At 46.9% G+C, this 18,831-nt stretch overlaps 1 protein-coding gene and 1 long non-coding RNA gene across 5 annotated transcripts in view; one reads left to right on the top strand and one right to left on the bottom strand.

Annotated features, from left to right (window-relative positions):
- The window catches only part of LOC102373101, a 35,100-nt gene extending 16,534 nt beyond the window's left edge, over window positions 1-18,566 (bottom strand). The window contains exons 1-2 of one of the 4 annotated variants that reach the window (XR_003091829.1): window positions 18,434-18,566; window positions 2,614-2,723 (exon numbers count right to left, since the gene is read on the bottom strand). This is a non-coding gene — a long non-coding RNA (uncharacterized LOC102373101). Of the gene's footprint in view, window positions 1-2,613; window positions 2,742-18,433 lie in introns of all 4 variants that reach the window. The other 3 variants (XR_003091901.1, XR_003091865.1, XR_003091960.1) reach the window with 3 other exon arrangements.
- CAT (catalase) overlaps window positions 18,481-18,831 on the top strand; it is a 45,493-nt gene continuing 45,142 nt past the window's right edge. Inside the window, exon 1 of the mRNA XM_006014663.3 lies at window positions 18,481-18,689. Coding sequence (XP_006014725.1) covers window positions 18,624-18,689 — 66 coding nt within the window. The 5' untranslated portion in view covers window positions 18,481-18,623. The remainder of the gene's footprint in view (window positions 18,690-18,831) is intronic.

The following is an 18,831-nucleotide window of genomic DNA, read 5'->3' as shown; positions in this document are numbered from 1 at the left end:
CTCTTTCCTGCCTATGCAGGGGGTCGGACTTGATGATCTATTGAGGTCCCTTCTGACCCTAACATCTACGAATCTATGAATCTATGAATATCCACCTCCAAGGAGGAATATTCTGCACTGGTCCGGTCCTGCAGGGAGTGAACCAGGAAAGCCAAGGCTGTGATGGAAATCCAGCTAGCTACATGTATCAAAGACAATAAAAAGTCCTTTTTCAGATATGTGGGGAGTCAGAGGAAAAGCAAGGGCAACATTGGACCTCTGCTAAACCAGATGGTACAACTGACAACCGACGCCCAAGAAACAGCCAACCTATTAAATGGGTACTTTGCGTTGTTTTTTCATCAGTCCCACAGGACACCCATGTCCATTATGGGACAGGGAGGCCTGGGTGAGGAAGATTCCCTGCCCTCCATCAATGCTGAACTCGTGAAGGAACACCTTGAGAGGCTGGATACCTTCAAGTCAGCCGGCCCTGAGAATCTACACCCTGGGGTACTCAGGGAGCTGGCTAGCATCATAGCCCAGCCCCTGGCATGGATCTTCGAGAACTCCTGGCACTCTGGTGAAGTGCCCAAAGACTGGAAGAAGGCCAATGTGGTGCCTATGTTCAAGAAAGGGAGGAAAGTGGATCTGGCAAACTACAGGCCCATCAGCCTGACCTCTATCCTGGGCAAGGTCTTGGAAAAGATTATTAAGGAGGTCATCCTTAACAGACTAGCTGATGGCAATATCCTGAGGGATACCCAGCATGGTTTTGTTGCGGGTAGATCTTGCTTGACCAATCTCATTTTCTTCTATGACCAGGTGACCTATTACCTAGACAAGGGAGAGGAGATTGATGTCATATATCTTGACTTCAAAAAAGCCTTCCATCTGGTACTCCATGATCACCTCTTGGCAAAACTGGCCAACTGTGGCCTTGGGTCCACCACGATCTGCTGGCTGGGGAATTGGCTCAGTGATCGGACCCAGAGGGTGGTGGTTGACGGAAGTCAATCATCATGATGCCCTGTGACCAGTGGGGTCCCCCAAGGCTCTGTCCTTGAACCTGTATTGTTCAACATCTTCATTAAAGATGTGGACATTGGAGTCAGAAGCAGACTGGCCAAGTTCACCAATGATACCAAACTCTGGGGTAAAGCGTCCACACCTAAGGACAGGAGGGCAATCCAGGCTGACGTGGACAGGCTCAGCAAATGGGTGGATGAGAACCTGATGGTGTTTAACACCAAAAAATGCAAGGTTCTCCACCTTGGGAGGAAAAGTCTGCAGCATCCTTATAGGCTCAGCAGTGCTACGTTGGCTGGCACTACAGATGAAAAGGACTTGGGGGTCATGATTGACCACAAGATGAACATGAGCCTTCTATGTGATGCTGCAGCTAGTAAAGCAAGCAAAATGGACTGCATCCATTGATGCTTCTCAAGTAAATCCCGGGACGTCATTCTTCCGTTGTACTCGGCCTTGGTGAGGCCGCAGCTGGAGTACTGTGTCCAGTTTTGGGCTCCACAATTCAAAAAGGATGTGAATAAACTTGAGAGAGTTCAGAGAAGAGCCACATGCATGATCAGAGGTCAGGAAAACAGACCTTATGACAACAGGCTGAGAGCTATGGGGCTCTTTAGCCTGGAAAAGTGCCGGCTCAGGGGCGATTTGATGGCCACCTATAAGTTATTCAGGGGTGTTCACCAGGATCTGAGGGAATGATTGTTCATCAGAGCGCCCCAAGGGATGACAAGGTCAAACGGTTATAAACTCCAGCAAGACCGTTTCAGGCTGGACATAAGGAAGAATTTCTTTACTGTCCGAGCCCGCAAGGTCTGGAATAGCCTGCCGCTGGAGGCGGTTCAAGCACCCACATTGAACTCCTTCAAGAGAAATTTGGATGCTTATCTTGCTGGGCTCCTATGACCCCAGTCGACTTCCTGCCCCTTGGGCAGGGGGCTGGACTCGATGATCTTCCGAGGTCCCTTCCAGCCCTAATGTCTATGAAATCTATGAAATATGCATATTGATAACTACTATCAAATGCTTTATATATTGCTGGAAATGTTGCAGTGAATTCACGAAGATGGTCTATAAATTTTAGTTTATTGGAACTCTGGCTAATAAATCCTCAGGAGTCAAAGGACAACATGAGTATAACAAACATTCTACAATGTCTGCCGTAAAGAAGTTGTTTTCTGATGTTGTTTTCCATCAGAAATGTAAAACTTAGATATCCAAAGCACCAAGTATCATGCAAAGACATAATAATATATATGTAGCACAACTTCTGCATTGTCATTGTCATAGGATCACATGAAAGTAGGCCTGGAAGGGATCTCATGAGGTCGTCTAGTCTGATCTCTAGCTCAAGGCAGAATCGCCCCTGACTAAACTAACCCAGCCAGAGATGTCTAACCTGTTCTTGAAAACTTCGAAGGATGGGAATTCCATGAATTCTTTAGTTAGCCTATTACAATGCTTAACCACCCTCATAGTCAGAAAGTTCCTCTTAATCTCCAAACTAAACTTCTCTGAAACCACCTAAATGGTTGTCAGGTGCAATTTTCCTTTTGTGAAATGCATGCCTCTGAATGAATTAATTTTAAGAAAAAAATTATTTCTTACCTTGCCTACCTTGGCACTCACCATCCATGGCTAGTAACTTTCTTGTTAAAGTTTGTTTGGTTTGTCTGTAGATATATAGCTGCTTTAGGATCATCAAATCTTATAGGCTCCTGAGAAATTAAACAAATCTGAAGTGCAGGAGAGGAAAACAAAGCAGGAAGAATAAGCAAGATCCCCCAGAAAAACAGTGCGTTTCTCTCTCCCATCTCTGAATGGATAAAACTCACTCCCAAGCAACTTAAACAAGAGACCTGCCTTGAGAGTAACACCAAAGCAGAATAGGAAAAGACATAAAAAACACAATGAATCATTTGAAATAGGAACTGGTGCTCCTCATTTTTTACATCACTTTTGTTCTAGCTTCCCACATTTTCTTTTCCCTTTACCACTTTGCACCTTGCTGACCTGGCTTATAGATTCAAAGAACTCAACAGCAGGTCTGCTGTCTGGCAGTAAGGCCTAAAGCCTCTTTTGCCTCTTGCACTTTCACCCTTATTGGACCAGGCTCCAAGCAGTCCCATCCGATCACATAGACTTTTTTTCCCCACCCCATGTATTTTGTTTTACATAGCAGGTTGTAATTTTTGTCATTTAAATTTTCTAACTAAACCACAGCAATAATAAGACAAATTACTGACCAATACATTTCCTAACATATGACAGCTTATTTAATTGTATCCTGTTACCAGAATCATTCACATCTATATATAGACACATGATTGTTTCCCATTTTGCATTCCATCAGTCCTCAATTCACACCTCACATATAATGGCTTAATATCAGCCCTTCAGAGGCAGCTTGTATATGTTCATCCCCAGCCTCTAATGAAGCACAGCCTTGACCTTGATTTTTATCTACTTGTACATTTCAATTTGACATATCGTACTTTTCTGCATGTGCTTGGAAGTGAGTGTGCATCTGGGTGCTAACAGGATTTCCTTCCAGTGCGTGCTGCAAGGATTTTACCTTGCTACTTACATGATAGCTCCTCTCTTCTATCATTTTGACCTACAATAATATAAACCCTTTTTCTTATCTCTGTTTGCATGCAGATTAAAAGTATTCTACTTCTTGTTCTCTTCTATTACAGTGGTATGAAAGGCATTCTATATTCCTCTTAAACTATCTTCTGTGTGCACAGGTTTCCCTCACTTTATGTGGGTTCTGTATGTGCAAATTCGCTCTTCTGTGATGACCCTTTTTATATGAAAAAATCATTATATGCAAGGTAAATTCACTCTTATGTGATCAGTGTGGTGCAAGCCTGCAGTCAGCTGCTTTGTGTGGTGCATTGTGGGACTGACATGCACCAAAATATAGTCTCCTGTGTGGATCTGTTCTCTTCAGTCATTGTCTGCGACATGTTTCTGTAGCTGCCATCATGTGTTTGTGTGTACTGTCTGCTGTTGGCGAGTACCAAAATTGTCTTGCAAAAGGGGTAGAAAGGGTCTGGGGGTGCTGATTTGCACTAGAAACTCATGCAAGAACTGTTGTTATATGATACAACTAAGTGGAAGAGCAGTAGTTTTGGATCCACAGTAGAATATTGTTGATTTCAGTATTTTTGTTATCTCAAGCTTTTGAGAATATACTTATGGACTTCTGTTTGACTGTCCATATACTATGATTATAACTATTCTGTGAAGGTCTGAATTAACATACCAGAAACAGAAGCTATCATTCAGAACGTTTTTGTGACCTCTAGGGTATGCTACAGCCTCTGACCTTTGCTGGATCTCTCTGGTCCTCCAGATTGTGTTCGTGTTTCTTTGGCTTTTACTGACATCCTGGCTGTTAGGAGTTTCCCATGTTGGTGATATAGCTATGGTGATCCAGGGAATATGTGAGAAGCAAGATTTGTGAGGTAAGGTAATATCTTCTATTGGACTAGCTTTATAGTTTGGAGAGATGTGCTCCTCCCAGCTGTAAAATATGTCCAATAAAAGATATCTTCTCACTTAATAAATCATGCTTCACAAGTTTCATAGCCAGAAATGCCTCAAGTGTGAAACTGATATTGAATGAGCAATAAACACTGCCAAAACAACCTCCCCCCCTTCATCCATTCTTACTATTGATTTATATGTTCAAAATGTTGTATAATCATGAGCTACATCATCAAAATATTTAAGGTTCTTTGCCATTATTTTTCTTTACAACTGAGAGAGAAGTATTCATTTTTTATATTTCATACCATTTGTGTTTACAATATCAGTAAAATATGTTTCCTGCTAGGGTGCAGTCTTTCATGTCACTTCTTATTTAAAGCCAGCTCTGAAAAATGGCTGTATATTTGAAGGTTCTTGTGCTGCCTCCTCATTTCCTCCCATTAGTGGGCACTTACACACATTCATTAACACTGGCCTACTGGCAAGACTAGGCTAGGATTATTCCATATCCCTCTTGTTGAAGTCATGCAACTCTGCAGTAAAGAAAGCAAAATTCATGGGGCTAGAAAGTAAGAGGAGACATGATCATACAATCATAGAAACAGAAAATTAGGGTTGGAAGAGACCCCAGGAAGTCATCTAATCCAACCCTGTGCGCAAAGCAGAACCAGCTCCAACTAGATCATCCCAGTCAAGGCTTTGTCTAGCCAGGTCTTAAAAACCTCCAAGGATGGAGATTCCACACACTTTTTCCAGTTCTTCACTACCCTCCTAGTGAGAGAGTTTTTCCTAATACCTAATGTAAACTTCCCATGCTGCAACTTGAGACCATTGCTCCTTGTTTTGTCATCTGCCACCACTGAGAACAGTCTAACTCCATCCTCTTTTGAACCCCGCTTCAGGTAGTTGAAGGCTGGTATTAAATTCCCTCAGTCTTCTCTTCTCCAGACTAAATAAGCCCAGTTTCCTCAGCCACTTCTCAGAAGTCATGTGCCCCAGCCCCCTAAACCATTTTTGTTGCCCTTCACTGGACTCTCTCCAATTTGTCCACATTGTTTCTGTAGTGGGGGGCCCAAAACTGAACACAGTACTCCAGATGTGGCCTCAACAGTGCTGAGTAGAGGGGAATAATCAATTCCCTTGATCTGCTGGCAACAATTCTGCTAATAAAGCCCAGTATACCGTTAGCCTTCTTCACAACAAAGGTACACTGATGGCTCATATTCAGCTTATTGTCCATGTGATTTGGCAGCCTAGCGTTTTTTTTAGGAACTTTATGCAGTGATTGATCAATGCAAAATATATAAGCATTGTTAGAAGCAGAACTGGAGATCAAGGCTCCTTCCTTCCAGGTGACTGCTCTCATCATTGTGCTATGAACGCTTAATATTCTTAATAATTAATCTCACATTAATTAAATTAAGAAGCTTAATTTAAGGGTGGAGTGAGGTTTGGATTATGTCTGAAAAAGACATGCACCTACAGAGATTCAGCCTTCTCAGGTAAATAAAGTTGATTAATTTTGGATTGTTTGAAGTTAGGTTACTTCACTTATAGCAGATTTACCCAGGCAAACAAGACGTTGCATTATCCCCAAATAAAAACAAACCTGAGGAGGTTGGCTGGTTTTTAGTTGAAGCAATTTGTCATGTATAAACTAAGGGTTATATTTACTAGTTGGAAATAGATTGCATTGGAACACGTTGGCTGATCACCCTCAATTTTCATAGGAAGAGATGATCTGACTTCTTCCTAGTATCACAAACAAAGTGATTTCCTGGCTGGCTTTTATGAAAAGGGTTGGATACATCTAGACTGTGGGAGCTTCCTGTGGCCTGACACTTATTTCTAGTTCATCAGCTCAGGGAAGCCAGTATAGGAGGTGGAACTATGAAGTAAGTGTCTGTATATCTGTACCAGATCAACCCTAGAGAGGGCAGATGCGAAGTCTGGCAAGAAGCATCATGTAAAGTGCATTATGCCACAAAATAATAATCTGATATAGATTCTTGCTGTTTTTTAGGGTTTTCCATGAGGCTGGAGATCAGACAGCCAAAGGCAAGTAAAAAATTAATTAAGGATAGCTAGATACAGCAAAAGGGATGGTGAGGTGGGGGAACAGTGTCTTCCTCTGAAAGGTAACATGGAAACCATTCTAAAGGACACTGAACTTCAAAAACATTGAAGTTTTGAAACATTTACTTCTCAGCCTTTCCGGCTCAGATCAGGTATGCTCTCTGCCTGCCTCACCAATGACTTCCAGTAGCACTTGCAGTGCATGCACAAGAAGTGTCTGTTATTCCTTTGTGCCTTCTGCAATGCATGCAGAAGCACTGAAACTGCTGAAATCCCTCCTGATTGTGCCAGAGCCACCCTGCAATGAAGGAGCCCATCACATCACAACCAGCTGCTCCAGCCATGCCCACTACCCAGAGCCAGCCCAGGACAAAGGAGCCTAATGCAGCAAGGCCAGCTGCTCTGGTCATGATTCCATGCACTCCTCCCCCCCGTGTTCCTCCCCCAGACACAAGAAGCTACTGCAGCCCTGCCTTCAGGAATACCCCAGGAACTCCAGAGGCTCCTGCTGCCACCAACCCAGCTTCCCAGGCTTCCCTTGAGCAGCCAAATTGCTCAAGCCACTGCAAAGACCCACCACACCCTGGAAGGCGATCTAGATGGAGGGGCTCAGCAAGTCCACAGCTTTCTAGACCTTCAAAGCTTTGATAAACAGAGTAACTGAAGAGCTGTCAGCTGTTGCTCAATCAGGCAACCTCAAGGATGCAGCAGCTCAACAAACAACCCAACCACCTCTGCCACAGAAGCCCCAAAACCCTAGCATGGGAAGGCAGAGCAATCCAGGAAGAGGATCCAGCAGCTTTTAGCATGTTAATATATATAACCCAAAAATATGCAATTGTCATTCCGGTTAAAAAAGTATAGCTATTTTTTTTAACTGCATAGCTAGCTAAATGAATGTGCTAAAAGTTGGTAAGGCCATGACCCGGGTGGCCCACCCCATTCTTTGGCCTATGGATATCTTAGAGAAGCCTGTGTCATGCCTCATGCTCATGTTGCTGTTCTTCAACCAGTACAAGGAGTTCTGCTGCATGCCCACCTCCTGGAAGATAGCCATGACTATGCTCATTCACAAGAAAAGGAAGCATAACCTGAGCAACTAAAGACCCATCACCCTTTCCTCCACCAGGTACAAGCTACAGGTCAGCTGCTTTGCAGCCCAGATCACGGACTGGGTAGTGAAGGTGGCCTTATCAGCCTGACCCAGAAAGGCTTTCTTCAACAAGGGCTGCTATGAACACAACTTTGTACTGCAGATGGTCCTGGATGACACCAGGAGGGCAAGATGCCAGTGTGTGGTAACGTGGCTGGACCTCTCCAATGTTTGGCTCATGCCCCCAACTCTTTCCAAGAGCTTGAGTTGCTGGATCAAGCCATCCAATGCATCCAGGAGCTCTATGATGGCTTCACTACCACCACTGGTCATCGGAGGGTAAAACCCAGGACATTCCAATCCAGATTGAGGTGAGGCAAGGCTGCCCACTCAACATGACTGTCTTTAACTGGGCTATAGCGCCACTCCTCTGAGTAGTGGCAGAGGGCCCAGGAGGGATCAACCTCTATGGATGCAAGATGAACATCCCCACCTACATAAAAAACCTAGTCCTCCTTACTAGTGAGCCTGAACAATTCCAGAAGATGCTAGACAACAGCTCCAAGGCAGCTGGGTGGATGGGGCTCTTCTTCAATGCTACCAAGTGTGACACCCTGCACATCAGTGGCACTGTCAAGATCCAGGCAAGTTCATGAGACATCTGAAGGAGAGCAGGAGCTACCCCAACCTGGGCATGCCCACCAGCCACCAAGACAGACACCAGAAGAGACCATCCATGGGATTGTGCAGGATGCCCACAAGCTAGATTCCTCTCTGCTGGTGCCCTGGCAGAAGATAGATGCCCTGAACACCTTCCTCATCCACCACATTTTGTTCATCTTGAGAAGCTCAGCAGTCCCCAGAATATCTCTGCAAGAAAACGGATGCTGAAATCAAGTGGCTCTTCAGGAAATGGATACACCTGCTGCTACAGACCAGCAATAAGATCCTACACATTTCCTATCAGCAGGGACATGCTAACATCCCTTGTGAAGAAGACCTCTGCAACGCTGCAGTAGTGACCCATGCTTTCTGTCTCCTGACCTGCCCTGATGCCACCAGTGCCCTAAGACTACCAAGAAGAATATTGCCAGGTACCATCCAACATCCTGAGCAGATTGATAGAAGGCAAGTTTGGGAGAGAGAGTATAGACTTTGCCTTGCTGTGGTGCTGAGCATGCAATGCCATGCAGCATTTTGGGAAGCACATTAGCTCCTACTGGACATGGTACAAGGAGTGTCAGGAACTGGGGGTCTTGCTCTCCTAGACCCAACCGCATCACCATCATCCCTCTGCATCAGGACCTTCCTGGAGAAGTTCCTGAAGGATGCTGTGCGGGCCAAATACACTGGTAACCTGAAGGTGAAACCTAACCAGGGCAAAGTCTTCAAGGCCACCTTGAAGTGGGAGACCAGTGACCACTTCATGCCTCATGGGAACTTCACATGCTTTTCAGACTGGTGCTTCATCCATTGGGCCCATCTCAACTGCCTCCTTCTCAATGGTACCATATGCTACAGAAACCAAGACAAGAGGTGCCAGGGGTGTGAATATGAGAGTAAAGCCCTGCCCCATGAGAGAGTGTGATAACTCTTTCACAACGTCATCCAGGACTGGCTGATGAAAGCCATCTCAGCAACATTCAAACCAATAGCTGTGAACCACGCCACCCTTGTGGAATGAACAAAGACAACCAAAGGGTCCTGATGATCAATGGGACCATCCTGCTCGAGGACCGGTAGCAGGTTTTTGCTGAGGCCTGGGAATGAAAGCTGACCAAATACAGGCCACTAGCCAATATTCTGAGGGAGAAGAGGTGCGATGTGATGATACAGGTACTGGTCATTGATACTTTGCCGCAGAAACTTGTAATCTAAACAGGCAAACTGAGAAGAGACATTGGGAAACCCATGGAATACTTCTTTCTCATAAAGTTATAATTACTAAATGTGTTTTGACTTGAATGTGTTTGCTTTTGGAATCTGCAAAAATCAGTTCATATTCATGTCAATATATGAAGCAGAAATATATAAATGAGTATTTTTTGCCAGTAGTAAATAGGAAAAAGATTTTTTCAACTGTGTTTAGCTAAACTCCTCAACTATCTCTTTGTAGGAAACTTCCTTTATTTTACATTACAATGTACTGCTATCACCAAAGAATCAGGTATTTACTTTTAAAACTCAAATAGCTTCTGAAATGCTCACTTGGGAAATAGCTACTTTAAAAACTTGTACATTTTAAAGAAAAGACTCCTAGACTATCATGCCCATTATGGTTATATTCCTCTATGGCCTCTAACACATAATGATTTCCCTTCTTTAAATCCATGCAAAATGAAATTACAAAAGTAATATCTCTTTCTTGTAGATTTGATATTTAGCCTCTCTGAGTTTTTCCATTGACTTTCCAGCCACAACTGCATCAAATTGGAATTTATTAATATGTTCCCAGTTTTACACCAGGACTGTCCAATTGGCAGTTTGTGGACTGAAGGTGGCCTGCGAGGGGTTAATTTGCAGCCCCTGGCTTCCTGCTCTGCTGCTGCCCCCATCACTTTGGCTGTAACAGCAGCTAGAGTCTAGGTTTCACGTCCTCTGGTGGCTGCTTTTTGCCTCTGGTCCAGGAAGTGGGGTGCTTATGGAGAGTGGCACAGAGATCTGAGGATGGGTTTGGGGCTGTGTGGGGGAGAGTGAGGGGAACAGAGCCATGCGTACGGGATAATGCCCACCTGGTGCAACAGTGGGGCAGGAGCATCCTCAGCCGTGGTAGGACAGCTGCCCATGAGGGCCCACATTGCAACAGGGTGGGGGAATCGTGCTTGTGTGTTTGATTGTTGCAGTGAGGAGGGGAATTACACTCATGTGCCTGTGCACTGCAGCAGGTGAGGGTGTCACACTCTCAAGCCTGAGCAATGCACCAGGGAGTGGGGTGCCTGGTACAGCAATGGGAGATATCCATGTGGGTGTATAGCAGGGGTGGGCAATTATTTTGGGCACAGGGCTGCTTACTGAGTTTTGGCAAGCCATCAAGGGCCACATAACAGGCAGCCCAGGGCAGATAAATATTAATTTTCTAAAAATTTTAGGGGCCCCGTGGGCCAGATAGAATGGCCTGGCAGGCTGCATCCGGCTCCCGGGCTGCATTTTGTCCACCCCTGGCATATAGGGATTGGGGTGGGGGACAGACTTCACACAGCCATGTGTCCTGGCAAGCCTGCTGCCTCCCACATCCAAGCAGTCCTCAGGGTGTGTGGCCTTCTGGGGCTTAGAAGTTGGATAGCCATGATCCTTTCCATAACAATCTGCCCTTTGCTCCAACCTCTCTCTTTTCTTCCATCACCATGCCCAGCTTCTCAATCATTCCATCTTGTCTTCCACAGGGACATGCATTGTATTGCTTCTAGCCTATTCACAGGCCCCAGAGGCTCTCACTCTCAGTTCTGTTACAAGATTAAGCTTTTCTGCTATAAAGTCACACCCATTTATCTCTCAGTCTTTCAAACGCTATTGTAACTGTTCTTTTTCAAGCTCCAGCTTCAGCTCCAGCTCCTGCTTCCCCTTTAACATTTCAATCAGTTCCAAACATGCATAAAACAATGCCCAGGCAGCAGCTGCATCTTTTGCACTACCATGTGGCTTAAGAGTGGTGCAATACTGTTCAAAACTCAAACCTGCCTCAGTCAGGAGATTCTCCCCCTTGAAGCACCCTCTTTCCCAGGGGCATTTTCCCTTCTTCATTACCCATCTCTCTAACCTGCAGGGTTTCTCCTGCCTCAGCAGCTAAGAGGGGTTTTCCAGACATCTCCATTTCCCTTATCACACTAATGATTACTATCAAAAAGCCTCTTTTACAGTCACTCAGATCTCATGCTGACAGAGTATTACTCTAAAATCTTAGTTCTAAAGTACAACTCTTAACTCTTTATGGCATGGTCCTAAATTTATTCCAGCACAGTTCTTAACTTAAAAGTTACAGGAGGTTCTATGAGAGAGGGACCTTTCTGAAGGAGCTTAGTCTGATAAGAAAGAAAAGAGAAAAAAGAGAACAAAGAAAAAGGAAGAGAAAGCTCTCAGATGCCTATTAAACTTTTCTTCTGCTTAGTTCTGGTTAGATGAGGTATGTGTTGGGGGTGGGGGGATAGAAAAAGTCCTTTGTAAGTCCAGCAATCTGGGTGCCAGGCCTCTCTAAGGAAGACAGACCTGACAGGTAACAGTTCAGTCCCTCTTACAGACACACTTTCATTCTGCTGCTTACAAGTAAATAAAATTGATTTTTAAATAATTTGCATATTGTTCTATTTCCTCATTTTTTTTCTTCTTCTTGATGAGTCCTTAGAAGGGATCATCCTTTTATAGTGACTGGAAATCATTGGTGGATCCAGGAATATGAAAAAGGGGGCATGGGAGAAGCCACAGTTCTGCAGGGGTGATTACAGCCCAGCTGTGCCTAGGGACAGATAGTGCCATGAGAGCAGCTGTTGATGACATTTTGAATCCCCAAAGCAGGTACAATTCCCTCCCCCTCCAACTCTTGGCACTCTCTCCCCTCCAACACAGACACCATCAATCCCCTCCCCTTCTCCAGCAGGGTTTGCCTCTGGGTGCAGAAAGGGAGACCCACTGCCACCATTGTCCCCAGCTGACCCGGGGTTGAGGGGAAGACCCAGAGTTCCTCCTGCTCCACTCCAGCCAGGGCTACTGTAATACAGGGTGCTGGGCTTCTTTACCTGTTCCCTGCTTGCTGCCTCACCAGCTCTGCTTTGGACACTGCTTGGGAACCAGGACTCTGGGGCTAGGGGAACTGGAGCTCCCAGCATGTTACCTATGATGTGGAAGGAGGATGTATGTGACCATGCCACTGTCCCCTCCAGATGGATGCATTACTCCCCTGCTGGAATGCACCATGATGGCTACAGTTGCTCAAAGGAGGGACTCCATTCATTATTTGTCACTTAATAGTATGTTGTTAAATTGACCCCCTTTCCAATTAATTCCTTAGATGACTAGAAGATGATTTGAACAATCCAAATATACTTGATTGGTAGAGCACGAAACATCCACCACAACAACAGAAAGGAAAAGAGTATGAGAAAGTCAAAGGCAAAAGTTTCCCACTTTTCCTTTGGAGTTGCAGAGCACAGGAGTGGAATATTTATCCAAATCCATTCTGAAAGTGAGGGCTCAAGGGTTAAGTTTTACATGGAATGTTACTATGCTGGAACATTCAGGAAGTCCCTTTGTTTTGTGATCTTGGAAAAAAAACAGCTCGAACTACTTTTTAAGTGGTCATTGTAATGATTTTTAATGGGCATATCTACAACGGTGGTTCTCAACTTTTTAGATTTAAGGCACTTAGAAAATACCAGGTCTCAGCTTTTACTCATTTCTTGACAATGAAAAAATAATAGAGCACTTCTGTTGCAAAGACAGAAAGAGGACACACATCAGAATGTTTTTGACAGTATAGATTCTTATTTGAAATCTCTAGGTTTAATTTGTGAATCACCCTTAAATAGATGCTGCATCACACTAATTGAGAATCACTAATCTATGTTCCCATTATCTTGGGAGAACCTGGGAGTGGCACTGGAGTGGTGCTCAGGTGCACTCTGAGCCATTCAGTACTACACTGAGCTGAATCAACTCTAACTGGGGTCACCTGAAAGGAAATTAGTAGGCAGGACTTATTTTGTTGGTGGCAGACCAATCCACTTAAACAATACTCTGACAAATCTAATAGCAGAAACTTCTTATCTTTGGCATTACCTTTAATTGTAGCTACTTAGGCAGGATTAGTTTCCTCATCCATCTATGGTACTTAATAATAAGCTGAGGGCTTGGCTGTATATCACAGCTTTCTTGGTGTGTTTGAGGTGATTCCTGGTTCTGTGCTGATATGTATGTTGGTCTGTGTGTTTTTTGTATAACTTGGTCTGTATTTTACCATGCTGGATACTGATTATTGTGTCTAAAAAGGAGATGTTGGTGCTGGAGTATTCAAGAGATAGTCAGATGGAGGGATGATGATTGTTGAATTTCTGGTGGAACTCAATCAGAGATTGAAGGTTTTCAGTCCAAATGGTAAAGATGTCATCAATATATCAGATACCACTGAATTTACACTGAGAACACCCAGGATTGCCACCTTGCCAATCTTAAAAAGGTTTTCACCCAACAAGGAGACTCCTCCAGAGAGATAGATCGCATGTTTGAAAGAGCCACCGGATATCACATGAAGAATTGCTGCAGTACAGAAGAACCCCCCCCCATGAATCGCACGCTGCTGGTTATGACATATTACCCCTCCCTCAAACCCATACAGAAAATCCTCAAACAATTGCAACCCATACTAGAAGAAGACCCTATTCTTAAAGAGATCTTCCCAGAACCACCCATCCTAGCCTTCAAACAAGCACCGAACCTCGCTAAACTCATCACCAGAAGCAGACTTCCCTAGGCCCAGAACATACCCAATAGATCCAGTCCATGCCATGACAAGAAATGCAAAACCTGCCACCACCCCCACAATTATTACATCCCACAACAGACCCATCACCATTCCTGGGTCTTACAGCTACACCTCCAGAAATGTAATACATCTCATCCAGTGTACCAAATGCCCTGATGGAAAATATAGAGAACAAACAACAACTGCGCACCAGAATGAATGCACACCGGAAATTTATCAAAGACAATAATACCCAATTACCAGTGGGGGCACATTTCTCACAAGAAAACCACTCTCTCTCCAGTCTCTCAGTTCTAATCCTCAAAGATAACTTACAAAACACTTCTCAGAGATGAACCTATGAACTTCACTTCATCAACCTAAAAATCATGGACTAAATATAGACATTGGATTTATGACACATTATAAGCTGCCTGACATCTGACTCCCAAGGTACCTCTCCACTATTTAACTGCTACATTCACCCCCTTCTCCACCCCAACCCAGCCTGTCTCTCACCCACTGACTCCTCAATTTACATCTTCACTGATTGCCTATCTTGCATGTAGACCAGCCTAGCCTTTTTACTATTCATTTAATTCACGAAGAGCACACACCAAGTGCAGAGACTTCCTCAGCCTGATGAAGGGTTTTTAAACATGAAAGCTTGCTAAAAAATTGTTTTCCAACTATTTAAGTTGGTCTAATAAAAGATATCAGATTCACCCAAAGAACCTTGTCTGTCTTAGTAGTTCAGCACTTTCAGTTCACTAGGCCTGCCCCAGGAACAAAGTTGGTCAAGGCCTCTACAAGAGTACAATCATAATATAGTACTACATATGGTAAACTGCATATGATTATATAATCCCCAGATGTTACCAAAGGGAATGGACTGACGCTGAATAAGTATGGCCTGGAAATGATTAGGGTTCTATCAGAGAAGCACAGTTCTAGTAACGGTGGTGAAATGAATGTTGGAACATGCGAGTTTCAGGTTTTTTTGGAAGCTTTTATGTTTTTAAAATGGTCTGACCAGTACATGAAAAGGATCATAGGGAGTGGCTACCTGTGATAGCAGGGGATTGGATTGAGCCTCCTGGGTCATTATGTTCCGAGGGCAGGAGTGGGCAATTATTTCAGGTGGAGGGCCAGTTCATGAATTTTGGTGAGCTGTCAAGGGCTGCATGGGTAGCCCCGCTCCTTGACAGTTGTCCCGCTCCCTGGTCGCCATCTTGTGGCTGGAAGTCCTGCTCCCTAACCCTATCCTTTGCCACTGGACGTCCCTCCCTTTGCCCCCAGAAGTACTCCTTTTGGGAGGGGGTAGTAGGGCCTTGGAACTGGAAGTTATACTCTGTCACATGGTCTATGTCAGGGTAGGCAATGTTTTTTGGCTGGAGTGCCAAGACCCCATTGTAAGACTCTGGAGTGCTGAAATGCCAAAAAAAGAAAACTGGGGCAGGGGGTATGTGGCAGGATACACTGCATATTAATATAGTTAATAATCATAAACGTTCCTGTTGTATGGTAAATACCAGGTTTTCTAAAAATTCTAAACCTAGTGACCATAAATAAAACTTCATAGAGAGAAGACAGAGGGAAGAAAAAAATAGAGGGAAGAGAGTGAGGGAAGAGAGAGGGAAGGAAGGAGGGAGAGGGAAAGGGAGAGAGACTGGGCCACATTTGGGCTGCCAGCGGCACCCAAAGTGGAGCCTGGCCTGGCCGGGTCACGGCAGGAGCCCCTGGGGCTCTGGGAACAGCTGCGCAAAGCTGTGCACTTACCTCTGCTGACCTGGCCTGTCCAGTCCCAAGCGGCACACAGCCCAGCTGCTGCTTCCCCTTGCTGGTGCTGCCTGGGCCGGGCCTGTCGCATTCCAAGCAGCATGCAGGGAAGCAGCGGCTAGGCCGGCTTTTCTGCGTGCTGCTCAGGACGGGACGGGCCCGGCCAGGTCACCACTGGTGAGGAAAAGCGGTGGCTGAGCCAGCTGAGCTGTGTGCCACTTCCTAGCATGCTGCTTGGCACAGGCTCAGCCACGGCTTTTTGCCCTTCTGGTGCCAACCTGTCTCAAGCGGTGCGAGGAAGCGGCATGTGGCTCAGCTGCTGCTTCTCCTTGCCGGTGCTGACCCGGTGGTGCCTGTCTGGTCCTGAGTGGCATGCAGCAAAGCTGGCACAGCCATTGCTTCCCTGCATGCAGCTTGAGATGCAACAGGCCTGGCTGAGTCGGCACTGGAGAGAAGAAGTGGCGGCTGAGCTGTGTGCCACTTGGGACTGGCCAGCAGAGGTAAATAGAAGCCGTGGCTTTGCTGGGGAGGGGAAGCCATGGCTGAGCTCGGGCAGTCCCCAAGCGGCACGTGGCTCAGCCGCTGCTTCTCGCTGGTGCCGACCCAGCCGGTCCTGTCCCGACCAGTCCTGAGCAGCATGCGGCAAATCCAGCCCAGCCACTGCTTTGCTGCATGCTGCTCAGAATGAGATGGGCCCAGCTGGGTCAGCACTGGCAAAAAGCAATGGCTGAGTGGCACGTGCTCCTGCCACGCCCCGCAGCCCCCACTACTTCCAAGCCCTCCCCCGCAGCTGCAGCAACTTCCCTCCGCCCCCGCTTCCAGCCTGGCCTGGGATGCACCAGGGGCTCCCAGCCCCTGGGCTGTTCCAGCGGTTCCCCCCACTCCATCCAATATTGCCTTACTTTCTACTCAGATGAGGGTAGGGAGCCACTCCAGGCTTCAGGGTTTGGGGCTGAGGGTGAGAGAGGTGAGGTGGAACCAGGCTCGCCTTGCTGCTCCACCACAGGCTCCTATTGGGTCCTGCTGCCACTGTCTGCCTGTCATCTTTGAATGGGCAGCCAGGTAGAATGGGCTGGCGGGCCGCATCTGGCCCGCGGGCCGTATTTTGCCCACGCCTGTCCTAGGGTAGTAGGTTCACTGCTGCAAAAACAACAGCAATTAGAACTGTAGCTTGTCCCTCTGCCTTTAGAGCAGCATTTCTCAACCTGTGGGTTGTGACCCAAAAGTGGGTCGCAGAAATATATAAAAGGGTTATGAACTGACTTGAAAAATAGATTATCTTTTAAAAGAGAAAAATGTGGGAAATGGCGGGTTTCCCCTGGAAAGAGGGCGATCAGGCGCCACTTGCATGTGCAGCAGTCAGCAGAATGGACAGCAACTCCAGCAACTCCCTGCCTTAGTCCAGGCACTGCTGTCACTTCCCCTTATGCCATGCCTCTACCCAGAAGAGGAGGTGGGGTGGCAGGTAATGAGTCTTGCCACTCTGCTCCATCCTCCTGTGTCAGGTCCTGCCTGCTGGGCCATGGAGGTGGCTCCTGTCCATGTCAGTCCAGCCAGGCTGCAGCCCTGTGCCTGCTATGGGTGCACAAATCTGGGGGAGCATGTGCCCACCTCACACACTGGGAGGCTGGGACCTGAGGGCAGTGGGTCAGGAGTGAAGGGCATCCACAGGGCTGGGGGTGTGGGGGCTGTGGGTTGGGAATTAGGAGCACCTGCAGGGCTGGGGGCACTGTTTTCTACTTAAACTATTTACTGGGTCAGGACTGGCCATGGACGTTTACAAATGGGTCCTGGCGCAAAAAAGGTTGAGAACCAGTGCTTTAGAGCAACACCATCCAGCAAAAGCTACTCCAAAACCCAGCAGTGGAAAAAAAGTGGGGGAGGGGGTGCTGGAAAGACACGGTAGTTACTCCAACTAATGGAGTAATCTCAGGGCCGAACCTGTATGGGGTTAAAAAGTCCTCCCATTTTCAGCTAACTCAAGAGAGAGAGATGTGGCCTGCTGGGCAAAAGGTCCACCGGTCCCAGTGCAAACTGAAAGGATCACGAGACTGTGGACACAGGCCAGACGGCCGTTTAACCTTTCCCCCTTCAAGATAAGGCAGGAAACAAGCTATGCTACTAAAAATACGACTTGCCAACCGAAGTGCTGGAACCCAACTCCTCCTGCCAGGGGTCTGTGGGCGGCAGGAGGCAATTTCCACCCCCTCTCACCACCATGAAAGTGGAAGAGCAGAAGCAATTCTCAACTCCCAAACGCTGCACTTGACAAGGGGGATACCAGGGTTTCCCCTCCCGACAAGAGCTCTTGGAGGCTCTACAGCTTGCCCAGGGTCTCCCCTGTGCTCAACCCCTGCAAAAGCTCAGCCGTCAGGAAGGCGATCAAGCAGTGAGGCAAGATACGCCACCCCCATGGCGAGCACAGGCACTGGCAGACCCGCCCCCCAGCCCGCTCCCTGGAGAGGCGGTTCCTTCTCGCTAATTGGCGCGCGCCCCACCCAATCAGAGCCCGAGGTGGCGAAGCTACTGACCAATGAGGGGCCCGCTCCGGGTGACAGTAGTAGCCGCCCGCGGCTGTGATCTTATCCCTGCCTGTCAGACGCAGGCGAAGAGCCAGTGCTGTTCTGAGCTGTGCTCCGCTCCGCGCTTCGCAGGCGACAGCTGGCTTGCTCGTAGCGCCTCACCTCCTGCAGCCCGCTCGGGGGTCTCGGAGCCCGCAACATGGCCGGCAGCTCGGACCACGCCTCGCAGCAGCTTAAGCAGTGGAAGGACCAGCGTGGCTCGCAGGTAGCACGGGGCACGCTACCGTACCCCCCCCATCTTTCGCCGCGGCCGTTGGCGTCTTAACGGACCGCGCGGGGCGCAACCACCCGTGCCAGGTGGGGGGGCAGCGACATGGCAGCGGCTATTGTGAGATGGAACCCTCCGG

This window comes from Alligator sinensis, unplaced genomic scaffold (genome assembly GCF_000455745.1).
Source record: "Alligator sinensis unplaced genomic scaffold, ASM45574v1 scaffold442_1, whole genome shotgun sequence".
Lineage (NCBI taxonomy): Eukaryota > Metazoa > Chordata > Crocodylia > Alligatoridae > Alligator > Alligator sinensis.
This window is presented reverse-complemented; position numbering and strand designations above follow the sequence as displayed.